Source organism: Gallinula chloropus (genome assembly GCF_964237585.1).
Source record: "Gallinula chloropus genome assembly, chromosome: 1".
Classification (NCBI taxonomy): Eukaryota; Metazoa; Chordata; class Aves; order Gruiformes; family Rallidae; genus Gallinula; species Gallinula chloropus.
In genome coordinates, this window is record NC_140085.1 from 214,021,183 (window position 1) to 214,035,533 (window position 14,351).

Consider the following 14,351-nt stretch of genomic DNA (forward strand, 5'->3'; position numbering starts at 1 on the left):
TGGACTTTGATAGGCATTTCATACTTTACTGAGTTCAGTTACAAGCCTAGGTTTAACGGTTTGTTTTTTCCCTATCCTGTTACCCCACTGACCAAGTTATGATTCCATGATTTCCTACACAATGTGTACAGTTATGTTTGTAGCTTCGTAGCATATGTTGTAACATGTCATCCCTTGGCATTTGGTTCAGCAAAAAAAAAGAGGTAATGATTAAAGTTAGGCAAAAAAGGAACCATTTACATCAATTTTGTTGGGATATTTTATTTACCTTCAATAGATCATCCTGAAATCTGATTCTCATGAGTGAGGTAAAACATGCTTTTTAATATAACCAACAACTATGAAGGGAAAATTGACAGGTTCAGGCAGGTCCCAGAGGTTCAGGAAAAGTTAGAATCTTATCCCCAACTAAACAGAAGTTATTGAACTGCGGGCATCTGAATAAAAATACTAATGTTCTTTGCCCACTGGATCTCAACTGGCTGGTTGCCCCTCATGGCTGCATTACTGAATGATGACCACTGTTCAGGCAGATACTCCTCTGTGCACTTGTCTTGTATTTTTAAAGTACTTACTTGGCCAGTGTGGCAATCTTTGGAGGCAAAAGATGGGTGGTGTTTTCTCTTTTCTTTTTCAAATTACAAAGGAGGAGCGGATTGAGATTCTGACCCCATAACTTTCCATGGAGGGCGAAACGAATGTTATGGGGGGGGAAAAAACCTTTAATAATATTTCAAAATAACATTAAAATGAATTAAAATATTGAGAAATCAACATGGATTTTAGCTTGTGATGGTTTGTGAATATTTTCTGTTGCCCATAGTATCCCAGTTGAAAAGCTGAAAAATATTATAGCGTGACTTTTTCATGCTCATGTAAATATAATTGTGTTTACTGAAATAAACTAACAAATAAATGATATACAATGCACACTTCTTAAAGCTAGAGCAATGCCTGTGGACCAGATTTCTGTAGACTTTTCTGCTGCTGTAGTTTATGCAGCTTTTCGTATTTCATTGCCCACTGTGGCTGTCAGTCATGTTTGTTCTCCCAGGGACAACCATGGGCAATGAAGTATATTGTTTAGTGAGGTTCTGTTTGTTTCCAGGGTTTTTTTTTTATAAAATACACACAGCACTTCTGTATTTATGGGAAAATTGAGGTTAGAGAAATGTATTTTTCACTTTAATCAAAAAATATTCTTTGTTCTTGTGAGGCTATGCATTCTTTTAATTTATGTTTGCATTTGCATGGCTGAGTGCCTCGTAAAAGAGCTGATGTAATAAGTAATTAGTAGAAAAATAACAGTATCTTTGTTGTTTTAAAGATACTTCTTGAACTATAATCACTGGTCTTATATGCAGCTAAACGCCATATAAAACAAAGTTAAGGATTCTAGTTTATCTTTTAATATGATGTGTTCTGCTCTGCATGTTCTTTTAATTGCACATTCCTGAGAGTGGCGGTGTAGCAGGCCGCAATCCATTCTTCCTCAGATTTTGTGCGGTTACAAATGGAATCTAAAAGCAGGAAATGTGTCCAACATTGTTTTATCAAATAGGACTTGCGTGTAGTTAATGTATGCAGCACTTCCAAGTGCTATCGAATGTAAATGACGAGGTGATATTGATGAAAGGAGGGGATTGAGGTCTCGGGGGGCGCTGGTGACGGATTGAACAGAAGCGGCCTAGCGCCATACGTAACTCAAGTCTGTCGTCTTCACCGCTCAAAGCGGTAATGGGAGGTGGCAGTCTGAAATGAGTTGCCACGGCAAAGAGTATTATTTTTGAAATGCTTTCACACAAATCACTAGGCCCCGCATACAACTTAGTTTCATGCTTTAATGTCATCAGGAGGCACAAATTGGTGTGTCTAATTGTTTGCCACCTGCCAGCAAAATGAGCTGCCAGCCAGCCAGACGGGTTTGATTGTCTGTCAGCTCTTCAATAGATTGAGAGTGACAACATCAAAAATTTCACTTCAAACTCGGGAGCTTTGAGCAGCTTTTCAGAGACCTCGTCCCCACAAGTGCTTCTGGACAACTGCATTTTTCAATTAGTTTTCAATATATCGCTGCCTTATGCCTCATCTGTCTTAAGGTAGCTGTAATTACATTATGAGCTATATAAACAGATTTCTGGGACACTGGAGCCTGGATCCTCAAAGTTATGACATGTCTTTTAACGTCAGACTGAATTCCTTGGAAATGGCATCCAGGATGACATTTTTAGAAGCAAACACAAAGGGTTATTTCACATAGATTTGAAATTAATGGAGCATAACTCACCAATAATTCCTTTTTTGCCTTCTCATCTTTTGTCTGACAAAAATCAGTCCCTGGTATTGATTTTTAGGATTTGGGGGTTTCCGTTGCTCTTTTGTTTGGCTTTTTTGTCAATCTGCATTTATCCCACTAGACACAATGTATTGCATTAAGTTTAGTGAATTTATTTGTTGATTCTACCCAGTATTGCATTCTGAAGGCTACATTTGTTCCACTATATTTATTTTTTCTAGTGGGAGTTTTTTGAGGGTTGCTCTTACTGAAATTGAGAGTGCTCTTGGCTTTGTGTCTCCTGTATTTTTTTTTTCATAGTGAGGTAATTTACCTATATTTTCTGTACTTAGCAGAATTATTTCAATAGAAAGCATGCTTGCATAAGTGGAGAACCTTGAATTCCTGGAAATGAGAATATCAGTTATTTTTTGCTACTATTAAATACCTTCTTCCCTTTTAATGCATTATCACTTCATAAATTGGAATACTATGGATTTGCATAATTTAAATGCTCAGTAAAGTCTTTACAAACGTATGTTGAAATTTTTTGAAGGATACAGTTTTGGAGTATTTTAGACTTGATTTTTCTTTCCCCTCCCCCATCCCCAGAAGGTCCATGGGGCCAATTTTAAAGGTATTTATATGCTAGAAAAGGTGAATGTCTTGTGAAATCCTATCAGAGCTAATACAGGTGCTGTCAGTACAGAGAAAGAAAGTCTTCAAAAATTATGAATAGATAAAAATCTATGGTTCATGTATGTAGGGTGTATTTAGAAAGACTAGCCAGAGTGTCTATGTGTTTTACTAGAATAGACTTTTTTCTTCTTTTTTAACTGATTGACAGAATGGGAAAAAGGCAAGAACTATGAGAGAGGATGCACTGAAAATTCAAATAGAGAGGTTCAATATTTATCTGTTGCATTATTGACCACCTTTGGGAGTTGAAGGATATGCCCTGGTCTACACAGCCATTTAAATAAAATAGCTAGATTAGAAGATTATATTCCTGTTACAGCCATTAGATTCTTCAAAAGATGATTGCTGAAAACCAGATTTGATTTTCCTGAAAACTTAATAAAAAATAGTTCTGAATAAATATGATTTAGTCTTCTCCCAACAGAAAAATATTGCTTTTTAAAGTTCATAGTGAAAAATAATTGGAGAAAAGAGAGTACCTTTCCCAGTGTCTGGCTGTACTTAGTCATTGCATTCCCCATTACTTTGGGTACCACAGTATTTTGTGAACATGCGAATGAAAAGGCTGATGTGGGAATTGAGTGAGTCATCTGGGGTTCCCATTCACTCTCAGTAATTTTCCTGTTTGTGTGGTGGAGATTGTGGTCCAAAGGAAAGACTTAAGAGCTCCTCTCTTTAGAATATCTTTTCTAAGGCAGCAGTTTAAATGCACTCCAGAGGATAGAGCTATGGTTTCAGATCCTGTCAGACAGAAAAGGGAGTTGAAATCTGTATTCCTAGAGAATGTTTTATCCACTGATTTACTAAATGGAGGACAAAGTGGAAGCTCACCTCCATCTCAGCTGCTCATGAAGAATAATTTCAGCCCAAATTTATTCATACATTGAAGTCAGCCAAAATTGGGTATTTAACCCTCCTTCTTTTCATCCAGCTGTAATCATATTCCCCTTGCCTGTCACTTGGCGATCTGTACACCAGCAACTTTCAAAACTCTTCTTATAACCTGTGTGATACGGGTCTTTTCAGAAACTTCAGGAACTGTGCCTAAGTCACAACCGAAACTTTATGTATATTTTTGGCAGGAGAAACCAGCATATCTCTACTCTTTAATATGATTCACTGGCTATACAGCAGAAAATGATGCCCTATTTTTATCTTGCTTTTTTACCCCAATACACCACTGTACAATAACTGTAAAAGTAGTCTTGACTTTTACAGGATTGTGTCTTTTTCATTTCTTTTGTGTCATAGACACTGAATTAGGTTCTTTGCCCATCTCCAATATATAACTCACATTGTGGGTTTTTTTCTTTATCCAGTTGTGTTTGTGACATTTAGTACAAGAAATTTTCAGTTGTGTTCTATTCACCTTCTTCAAAGTCATGAAACTTCCAGTATTTCCAATTTCTCTGTTCAGCCAAGAGCATTCATATTTCTTGATAGTTATCTTAGAGTTTTTCCCTCCTTCCTATCAATATTTTCAATAATTTGAGATACATCATCTAATTTATCCTGACTGCAAAGGAGATATTAGTGACTGAGAATTTCACTGGGGGTAACTACTCACTCTACCACTTTATATGAGAGCAAAGATCAGTGACTTTCCATGTTCTTGTCCTTAAACCACACCTGAGACTATTTGCTTGCTTCTATTTAGAAATAAGTGATTTGTGGTGAGTGGGCAAGGATAATTTTATGCATTTTAAAATGTGGATGTTTTGATGAATCACAGAATCACAGTAATTGAAAGATTCAATAATAACTGGACAATGAGGACTAGGGTTTCACTTGCATAAATCCCAGAGGTTATCTGCTTCTGTGAGCTTTCAATATCTCTTCAGTACACATCACATTTTTAATGCAGTTTTTCTTTTCCATGGCTGTTGACTCTGAGTCACATCTTTCCTCCTTCATTTCAGACGAATCTTATCTTACTGCAGTCAGCCTAAGAGAAGGTTGTCTAAATCGGGATGCAAAATGTGGTTTTAGTACATATTAACTATTGCTTGTTACAGAATCAAATCTGGGATTGAAATCAGAAAGAACATTGAGTAATTAGCAATGTACATAATCAGCAATATACATGTTTCATAAAGGGCAGGAGATGTACATAGGTGTGGAGAACATCAATAACTTTCACAGAAGAAATACTAAACTTTCTTTTCAGAGTTTAATTTTCCTGTTTGATGCAGAATATTTCTGTGAAAAAATTTGCCTTCCAACTCATGCCATTCTATGGTTCTATAATTCTGTGATTCTATATTCAAGACCCATCTGGACACTGACCTGTGCGATATATCCTAGGGAGCTGCTTTGGCAGGGGGGTTGGACGCAATGATCTCTTGAGTTCCCTTCCAACCCCTGTGATTCTGTGATTCTGTGAAGTCTGTGCTGCTCTTTGAAGAGCAGTTCTTGAAAATCCCTTATGGTTTCTGCAGTTGCTGGGGGGAAGCAGAGTGGGGAGAAGGGAGGAGTAAGAATATTAATTCAGCCTTAAGAGGTTTCACATATCCCAGAAGAGCGTAAAGTTATTCTAATTTAATTGCTGCTTCCCAGATAGGCAACAAGTCATGCAGTATTGGAAGCATATCTGACCTTTTGACTGACCAGAGTGATTATATTGGAAAGCCTTCAGATTTTAAAATGGAGAAGAGGTGGATCAAACCAGACAAGAGAAAATACAGTGCTACATAACCCAATTTGTCTATCACCAACACTGGAGTAGTTGAATTTTTAAGGAAAGTTAATTTGAGAAATATTTTTAATTTATTTCCTCTATTTGCAGTTCAATGCATTGATGATACTATATTCTATCTACATCTTTCATGTGAATTACTAAAACCTATAAGAATGTTGTAACTGTTTGCCAAGGTTATTTAATGGACAAGAGATGCCTGAGTGGGTGGAGGTTCAACCAGCAACACTCGTAGTAAACATGATGTGAATTATGATGACTTCAGGCTTAGATTTAGAATTTGGAAGAGACACTCATAGAGCAGCAAACTAGTAATTAGTAGTCACAATTCTTTTTTATAATAAAGTAAAAGGGTTTTTTTTTTACTTTTATATATAAAAATAAAGATTTTTATCGTATAGTAAAGATGTCCCTGCTTACTGCAGGGGGCTTGGACTAGATGACCTTTAGAGGTCCCTTCCAACCCCATACATTCTGTGATTCTATGAGTCTACAAATTGTAAACTACCTGCTGAAGAGACAAATAAAACCAGCTGCTATAGCCAATAGCTACATCATGGTCTAATTCATTTGGGACCATGGTCATGTGATTCAGAAAAATGTAGACCAGTTGGGAATGTTTTGGAAGTCAGAAACATGCTGTGTAAAACAAAGCCTACAACACAATGATAGAAGTGTGTATAACCTTTCCTTCTAGTCTGTAGTTTTCTTGTCCTCCATAAAAGAAATATCTGAATGTCTGATAAAGATACATGTAAGGAATCATCATATTAAATTCTTTCTTTCATTTATCTTATGGTCAGCTAAATAACTCTGCTTCATTGATAGGCCTGTTTTGGTTTTATTCGCCTGTTTTCACCATATGTGCTGTTGGAGTGGTTTGGTTGGTTAAAAGAAAGGTGTTTTTTTTTTAACTTGAGAGCAGCCAGTCATCCTCTTTCACCTTTCTTGTTCTGCTGCTGCTGCTCTGATTGTTTGGCACATTTTTGACCACTTTATTGTGATGTTCATATAGTCTTTAAGTCTCCTTCCTCTGGATGTCATTCTGTATTCAGTTGCTGTATTTTGTTTTATCAGTAGGAATAAGACATTTTGACAAGGTCATCATGTATGACATGTCAGAAAGCTGCATTTCTTTCAGTCTGGGATGGTAATGTCTCACTGATTTTGTCTTGTGATAGAGAGATTTCTCTTGATGTTCCCTGATAAATTGTAATTTAATAACACCTGACCTATTTTAATGTCCTGATTCAGACCTACAAAAGAATGCCAGCTGTATGTAGAACATTATTATCTGTGGGATCTGGGCAGGATTGTCCTTTCTTCCTATGAGACCTATTTTCAATCTTAATCTACGCTCTTAAGAAAAGGTTCTTGTAAACTTTGCCTTTATAGGAGGACAGTATATTATGTCTAAGGAGTGAAGCTGACACTTACAATTAAAAACTAAACCAAAATACTCTGTGTCTCACATTTACAAATGCTAGAATGGGTGTCTTTCTAAAGAGTGCCAGCAGTTGGGCACCTCCCATGCTTGTATCCAGATGCCAAGTCCAGTGTCTGCTGCAGTGCCATGGAGGGCACAGAATGCCAGCATCCTCACATCTTCTGGGTTCTTGATAAACCAAAACCTATTTTCTGGTTTTGGATATGGTTTTTTTACCATTATGGAGATGTCAACTGTCTCTCCCCACCTCTTTCAGTTATTACTGGGTTTGTCTCTCAGGTCTGGTTACCATGTGAAGCTACCCACATGCCTGTGGTCTTGATGACCTCATAATCTATGCCACCAGCATAGGCCAGTCCATGATGCATTTTCCTACTGTGACTTTCCTTCTTGTGCCTCAGCTCCCATATATTCCCATTCATTTGTAATTCACACCAGTCTTAGCTTTTCTATTGCAGTTCTTTACAAAGATACTGCAGATACTGTAGATAGTAGTTTCCTTATTAAATGAATAGAATCAGGAGATTCTCCTGCTCAAGATACACGTGCTAATTTCTTCTTGTGTTTCTTTGGTACTACAGGGACTCTAATCTTGAGTGGTTTGTATTCCTGAACACCCTGAACTCAAGTATTTGATTGAAATATTAATTAAGCTAAAGATCTTTGTGTGTGATTAGGAGATAATTTTAGGAAATTTGTGGTCTTGTGGAGCAAATTATTCTACCCATGTAGACCCAGATTTATTCAACTATAGCTGCTATATAAACACTTCATATCAACAAAAATTATAAGAGATTATTAACCACAGAAAAATTGAAGGAAGCAAAAACATCAATATATCTAGAATTCCCTTTCTAATAATACATGATTCAGTTCAGTGGTAAAACTGTTGTTCAGAATACAGAGACATCAGCTGGCACTGATAACCCTTTAAAAAGAGGGGGAAAAGGTTGTCTATGGAGCACTTTGTACACTGTCATCATATAAGAGATCCAAATATAATTCTCACAATGGCACCATCAATAAAATTTGTGTCATCAGTCTTTTAAATCCAGGGAGACGTAATACACAGACAAACTACATCACTAAAAAATGGTTCTTCATATTTTGATTCATCATGTGCCATAATATTTACACAGAACTGTAACAAAATAATAACACAAGAAGCTTTTAAAGCAAAGTCTGTCCTTATTACCCTAAATAGTTGCATTTTCTTGGCCTCTTGTTTGATCACAGTGAATAATTTTAAAGAAAAGGTATCTACCTAACAAGAAAATGTGTGGATGATGATGAAATACATTTTTTAAGATTTAAAAATATTTCATTTAGGTTTGGTTTTCACTCATTTTTTCTACTGAAATAATTTTAGGAACATTTTTTTTATAAATAGAAAATGGAAAAATGTAAATATATTAGAATGTGTTAGATTGGAAGGGACCTTTAGAGGTCATCTAGTCCAACTCCCTGCAGTGAGCAGGGGCATCTTCACTAGATCAGGTCACTCAGAGCCCCATCAAGCCTGACCTTGAATATCTCCAGGGATGAGACCTTCACCACCTCTCTGGGCAACCTGTTCCAGTGATCCACCACCCTCAGATTGAAGATTTTTTTCCTAATATCCAACCTAAATCTCCCCTTTTCTAGTTTAAAACCTTTATCCCTCATCCTTGATAATGCCCTCACGAACAGTTCTTCCCCAGCTTTCTTATAGGCACCTTTCAGGTACTGGAAGGCCACTATAAGGTCCCCCTGGAGCCTTCTCTTCTCCACTGCACTATTAGAGCTGTCCAGTGTTGAAAAAAATATGAATTAAATGCCTCTGGAATACTTTTTCCCATTTAACATGTACAGCAAGATTTTTAGTTTTAAGATTTGAAAAACAAAAGAGGGGGTTAAAATTCTGTGAGAATGCGTTAATTTCTTTCATATCTATTTTTAAATGGACATCTTATCAACATTGTGAAAGAAAATATATGCTGTACTGTGGTTTAGGTGTTTGATTTGCATCCTGTGCTGTTGATTTAAATAAGGATGAAAATTTGCCATCAGGCTGTGTGTGAAATTATGTCTGGTAAGCAACTGTATTTGAAGGAACAGTGTGTGCATGGTTCTGAAGAATCAACTATGGTATTCAGATGTTTAGATAATGGCAAAAAAAACCTGTCATCTTAGATAACTTAAGTAAGATCAAGGAATTAACATTCTTGTTAAGACTGCACTTGTATAGACTGCTAGGATGCCAGCATCATTTCCAACGCTTAACATAATCTTTGCAAAACTGGAACAGAAATGGGAGAAACATTCACAACATACCAATGAAGTGGTGGAGGGGGGATCTTTTTCCATTTTGTGTGCACTAAAAGACTAATCAAGTTTCTCAGACTCATGAGAAGCTTCAGACAGAGGATACAAGTATGGCCCTAGGGTCCATTAACGTGGTTATAACCTGTTTCAGGCTTCTCAACAGCGTTACAACGCAGCATAATCTCCTCATAAACAAAAATTCTTGCTAACTCTTCCATGCAGTTGTAGTAATCTGACATTTCTTCCTCCACAGGAGCGTGGTTGTACCTGTAAAGAAACCCCCTCCAGGTAGTCTGGCCGTGACCACAGTTGGAGCTGCCACAGCTGGGAGTGGACTGCCACCGGGTAGTACACCTAATATATTTGCTGCAACAGGAGCTACACCAAAAAGTATGATTAATACAACAGGTATTGTCCTTAAATATTTTTGTGACCCTCATTTTTTTTTGTTTGTTTTTTGTTTTGTTACTTTTAGTGGTGTTTTGTTTTTAATCATCTTTTCTGTTCCTGTTTTTGTACTTCTTAAAAAAAAAACCAAAATCCCACAGAAGGATTAAATTTTGGCCTTTTTTAGACAGTGTTTTCTCTTGGTGTATATTTATAATCTTTGGCATTGCACATCAGACTTGAACAGCCTTAAATAAGTGAATTAATAGCCTTAATACTGCTTTAAAAGCATAGTTCAGAATTGAAATGAGCTAACTTCTCCAGTGCCCTGCAATAGAGGATGTCTATCTGATACATACAGATGAATCCCTCCTTATGCATCAAGGAGAACAAAGACAACTTGCTGCTTAATAAATGTGCTGTAGATTGTGGAAGGTTAATATTTTGGGCAGTTGCTATTTGTCAATGAAAATTATGCTTTGATTTTTAGAAGGTTTTTTTCAATACAAACCAGCCTAATTTGACTGTAGTCATGTTGTTTATTGTCATCTGTAGGAGCACAAGGCCTTCCTTTTTAATTACTTATGATAGTAATAACTGAATTGTCTATAATGAAGGAGCCTGTTGACCATGGAGACTGGTTTCCATTCATAAATGAATCCTTACTGAGATCAACTGATGTTTACTTAAGCTCCTTTGAAATGTCTGGCTATGGTCTGTTTTCTTTCTAAACTAAGCAAATGCACTTGAGAGAAGAGCCCTCTTCAAGGATATCACAACTTCAGTCAAGGGTTGAGAAAATTAAAATCTCCCTGGGGTTGCAGAAAATGGAGGGGGGAGCTTTTGGCATCCTTCTGCTTCATAGAATAATATGAAGACACACTCATATTTTTTTCTTTCCTTTTGCAGATTACCTTTAATACCTGGTAATAGAACTTTGATTTTTTTTTTCTAAGGATAAAAAAAAAAATAAATCTTAAAAATCTAATTATCCTGAGGCAGATGGGAGGAATGAATGCTCTGAATAATGTTATCACTTCTATGAACAGTCCCATTTTTATGTGTAGCCACTTCTGTTAATCTTGAACGGATTTCCTTTTAGGTGCTCTTATGTCATGCAAAAAATATCCTACACTGGAAACCTTGTTTTCCAAATGATACTGTGTAGTGTAAGCTTTGCAGTCTTCTCACTGGTTAAAGATGTGAACTGTTTTGGCTGGAATGTAGTAGCTCTTCTTTGTAAGTAATTGCATTTAAAAATCAGTCATTGTTCCTGATGCTATTCTTAGTAGAGGACAGTATTGCAGATACCATGGCACATTCACTGTGGATTGAAAGATACATTTTTTTGGTAGATTTTTCAGCTTTTTCTTTATTTTGTTTTTTTTTTTAATTTTATTTTAATGCAGCTGTTTTTCTTTCCTAGTCTGTTGATTAGCTTGATTAAAGGAAAAGTATTGATGACTGGAATTTTCAGCAAGGATGACATTTAATTAGATCTATATGTATACTGAACTTCTTTAACGATTTTATTTGATAAAACCATTTATGCTTGAATTCATCTAAATGAGCTTTCGTGATGAATTCTACTTTGGAAAGGCCTTCCTTTCCAACCTTTTTGGAAGATTTTAATTTTATCTCAACATTTTTAAAATGTTAAAATATTAATGACAGTTAAAAAAATGTAGTATCACACTGAAAGAATATTAAAGTGCTTATTTTTCCATTTTTAAATGAAGTTATGCCTACGGTAGTTAAAACAGTGATCACGGATGTCAGTTTTTGAGATAGATCCATGTATTTTTGAGCTACAGGTGTCCAGATAATCCTTGAAATTATCTCTGTTGCTAGTGATTTTAAAGTGGGTTACAGAATTTCATTGAACAGCACTTTTTCTTTTTCTTCACTATGGTAAAAAAGAAAGAGTATACAATTTTTTAGAAACACTAGATGTCCTCCCAAACCTATTTACAGTTGATTTTGCAGTATGTCACAAATACTGTAGTAATAAATTTTTATATTTGAGGTTTATTCTGTCCTGACCTTGTTCACAAGTTGGTTTTTTTCAGTTATTCATGGATTGTAGTCAGTGTTTACGTTCCATCTGCCATCATTGTCGTAGTCAATGTCCCTGTCATGATGTAAGGAGATGTATGTTACTGAAGTCTTTTTGGTGCTTTGAATGTATTTTGGGGAAGACAGATTTTCTTCCTTTGTCTCTTTATGTAAGAAACTGGTTTTATAGCTTTTAGAATGGATTTCTGTAATTCATATCCTGATTCTCACTTCTACATTAATCCAGTAGTTCTAGGTCTGTTAACCTTCTCTTCTGGGATCCTAGCTGGTTAAACAACTTAGCAACTGCAGTTTTAGACAACAACCCGAATGAAGAAAAATATTACTTTGGAAGGAAAAGAGAAGAAGCAATAAAAATACGTTACCTATGTTTACAGCAATACAGTAGTTATAAATACACACACATGTATTTTTATATATGGAGTCTTAACCTTTTTTAAGCTACCCTGTTTCCAGCTAAATTGCTCTGATTCCTGTATTTTTTTGTCTTTCCTTCTCAGTGTAAGGTACATTTAAAATTGTGTTTAGTCCTAGTAAGAACCCCCAGTGTAAGCCAAAATCCATTAAAAAAGCAGTCTAAATCATTTCCTAGTCTAAAATACTGAACCTTACCAGCTCCTCTAAAATTGTGTTTAGTCCTAGTAAGAACCCCCAGTGTAAGCCAAAATCCATTAAAAAAGCAGTCTAAATCATTTCCTAGTCTAAAATACTGAACCTTACCAGCTCCTCTAGCATCACCAAGCCCAGAAAATCCTGGTGCATTTTGATTCTGCTTTGCATGTACATTTTCTTAAATGAGACAGTCAAAATTCTGATCTCTACCTTAATTGTTTTATCAATAAAATTTATTTAAAGGCAAATTTAATAAAAAAAAAAATTACAATCATTACTGCTGACAGAATTTTTCACTGTTACCAGATTTGACCTCTACTTTGCTGTCACCTGGTTGCTGAAGCAGTTAGGAAACCATAAACACTTCGTAGAGTTTGTGGGAAACTGAAAAATAATATATCCCTGTGTAATGTAAAGGACAGTGATATATCAACTGCTAAAACTGACCAGCAATAAGGACTTAACCATTGTAATTTTTAAGCATATCAGCAGAACAACACCACTGATCTCAGGGCTGGGGCTCTCCACCCGTTCTTGCTGACTTGGATGCATCTTGCCTGTCGCCCTCATCTCTGGTAGCATCTTAGTCCCTTAAGCTCTTAAGGGGCTACAAGACCATTCGTTGCCACCTCTCTTGCAGTGACATCTGGCACAAGGATCATGCAGCAGAACAGGGGCAGCATTTATCACAGTGTTCTCACCACCGTTCATGGCCACTCTGAGCCTTAGCTGGTTTCCTTCAGAGAGGGTGAACTCACAGTGCCATTGCAGCAAACATGATCGATTGGCATTCAGAGTCTAAGTTTAGCCCTAGGCTCTGACCCAGATCACTTAAAGTACAAATGTATGCTCTGTCTGCATCTTTTTTTCTGGACAGCTGTTCACAAGCCATTGAAATGATACCCCCACTGCCCTCCCTACTTTTAAGATCCTAAAATTGACCTTGACTCAATGAAAGAAACAAAAAAAGTAAAACTAGGGCCTTAATACTCCTCAGACACACTAGTTTCCCCTAATACTTTCTGAAGGAATATACATTTTCTATCTTCTCTGTATTTTTTAATTTGCATTTTATTTTCTGCCTTTACTTGCAACTAGGCAGCCAAGAATTGTGTGCATATATATATGTTTTTAAAAAAAAGTTAAACTTCTATTCTCCACTCAAGCTCACCTATAATATACCTTTATTTTAGAAAGATCTTGCTTTACAGGATGATGTAAAAATGTTTTCATCTTTGGAATAAAATTTGGGAATAATGAAAATGAGGTAAGGATTTATTTTGCCTGATTTTCAATAGCTTTTTAAGCTTTATTGTTATACCAGCAAAATAAGGTATTAATTTATATGATAATTGTATGGAATGGTTTTAATTGTTTTAGCATTATATCCATACTTAAAAGTAGATCAATAAGACAAGGACTTGTATTAAAAATCTCTAAAAGTTATGTTTCTTCAGACTGAATTTTTACAGAACCTGTATTTTTTGGGGGACAGGTGCAGTAGACTCAGGATCTTCTTCTTCCTCTTCGTCATCCAGCTTTGTGAATGGTGCTACCAGCAAAAATCTCCCTGCTGTCCAAACTGTTGCTCCAATGCCAGAGGATTCAGCTGAAAACATGAGGTATACAAGTTCTATCTTTTAATACTAATTATAATTTCTCATCCCACAACAACTTCATACATAAAAAGTAGTATAAAAAAAACCCCTATATTTTAGCACATTTAATGTCCATTATTGTTGTTAATAAACAGTGTATATGTATTTTTTCAGTACAAAAACTGTTTATGCTAAAATACACTTCACTGAAAAGTTTAACTTCTAAAAACTAAGCCAGACACTAAAACATCACTAAAA

The 14,351-nt window shown here is 36.0% G+C and overlaps 1 protein-coding gene across 4 annotated transcripts in view; it reads left to right on the forward strand.

The window, feature by feature from the left end:
• NBEA (neurobeachin) overlaps positions 1-14,351 on the forward strand; it is a gene marked incomplete at both ends in the record, with an annotated part of 550,746 nt that overhangs the window by 235,839 nt on the left and 300,556 nt on the right. For all 4 annotated transcript variants that reach the window (XM_084277996.1, XM_084277994.1, XM_084277997.1 and 1 more), the window contains 2 exons: positions 9,674-9,828; positions 13,991-14,117. In XM_084277996.1, the coding sequence (XP_084134122.1) occupies positions 9,674-9,828; positions 13,991-14,117 (282 nt within the window). The remainder of the gene's footprint in view (positions 1-9,673; positions 9,829-13,990; positions 14,118-14,351) is intronic.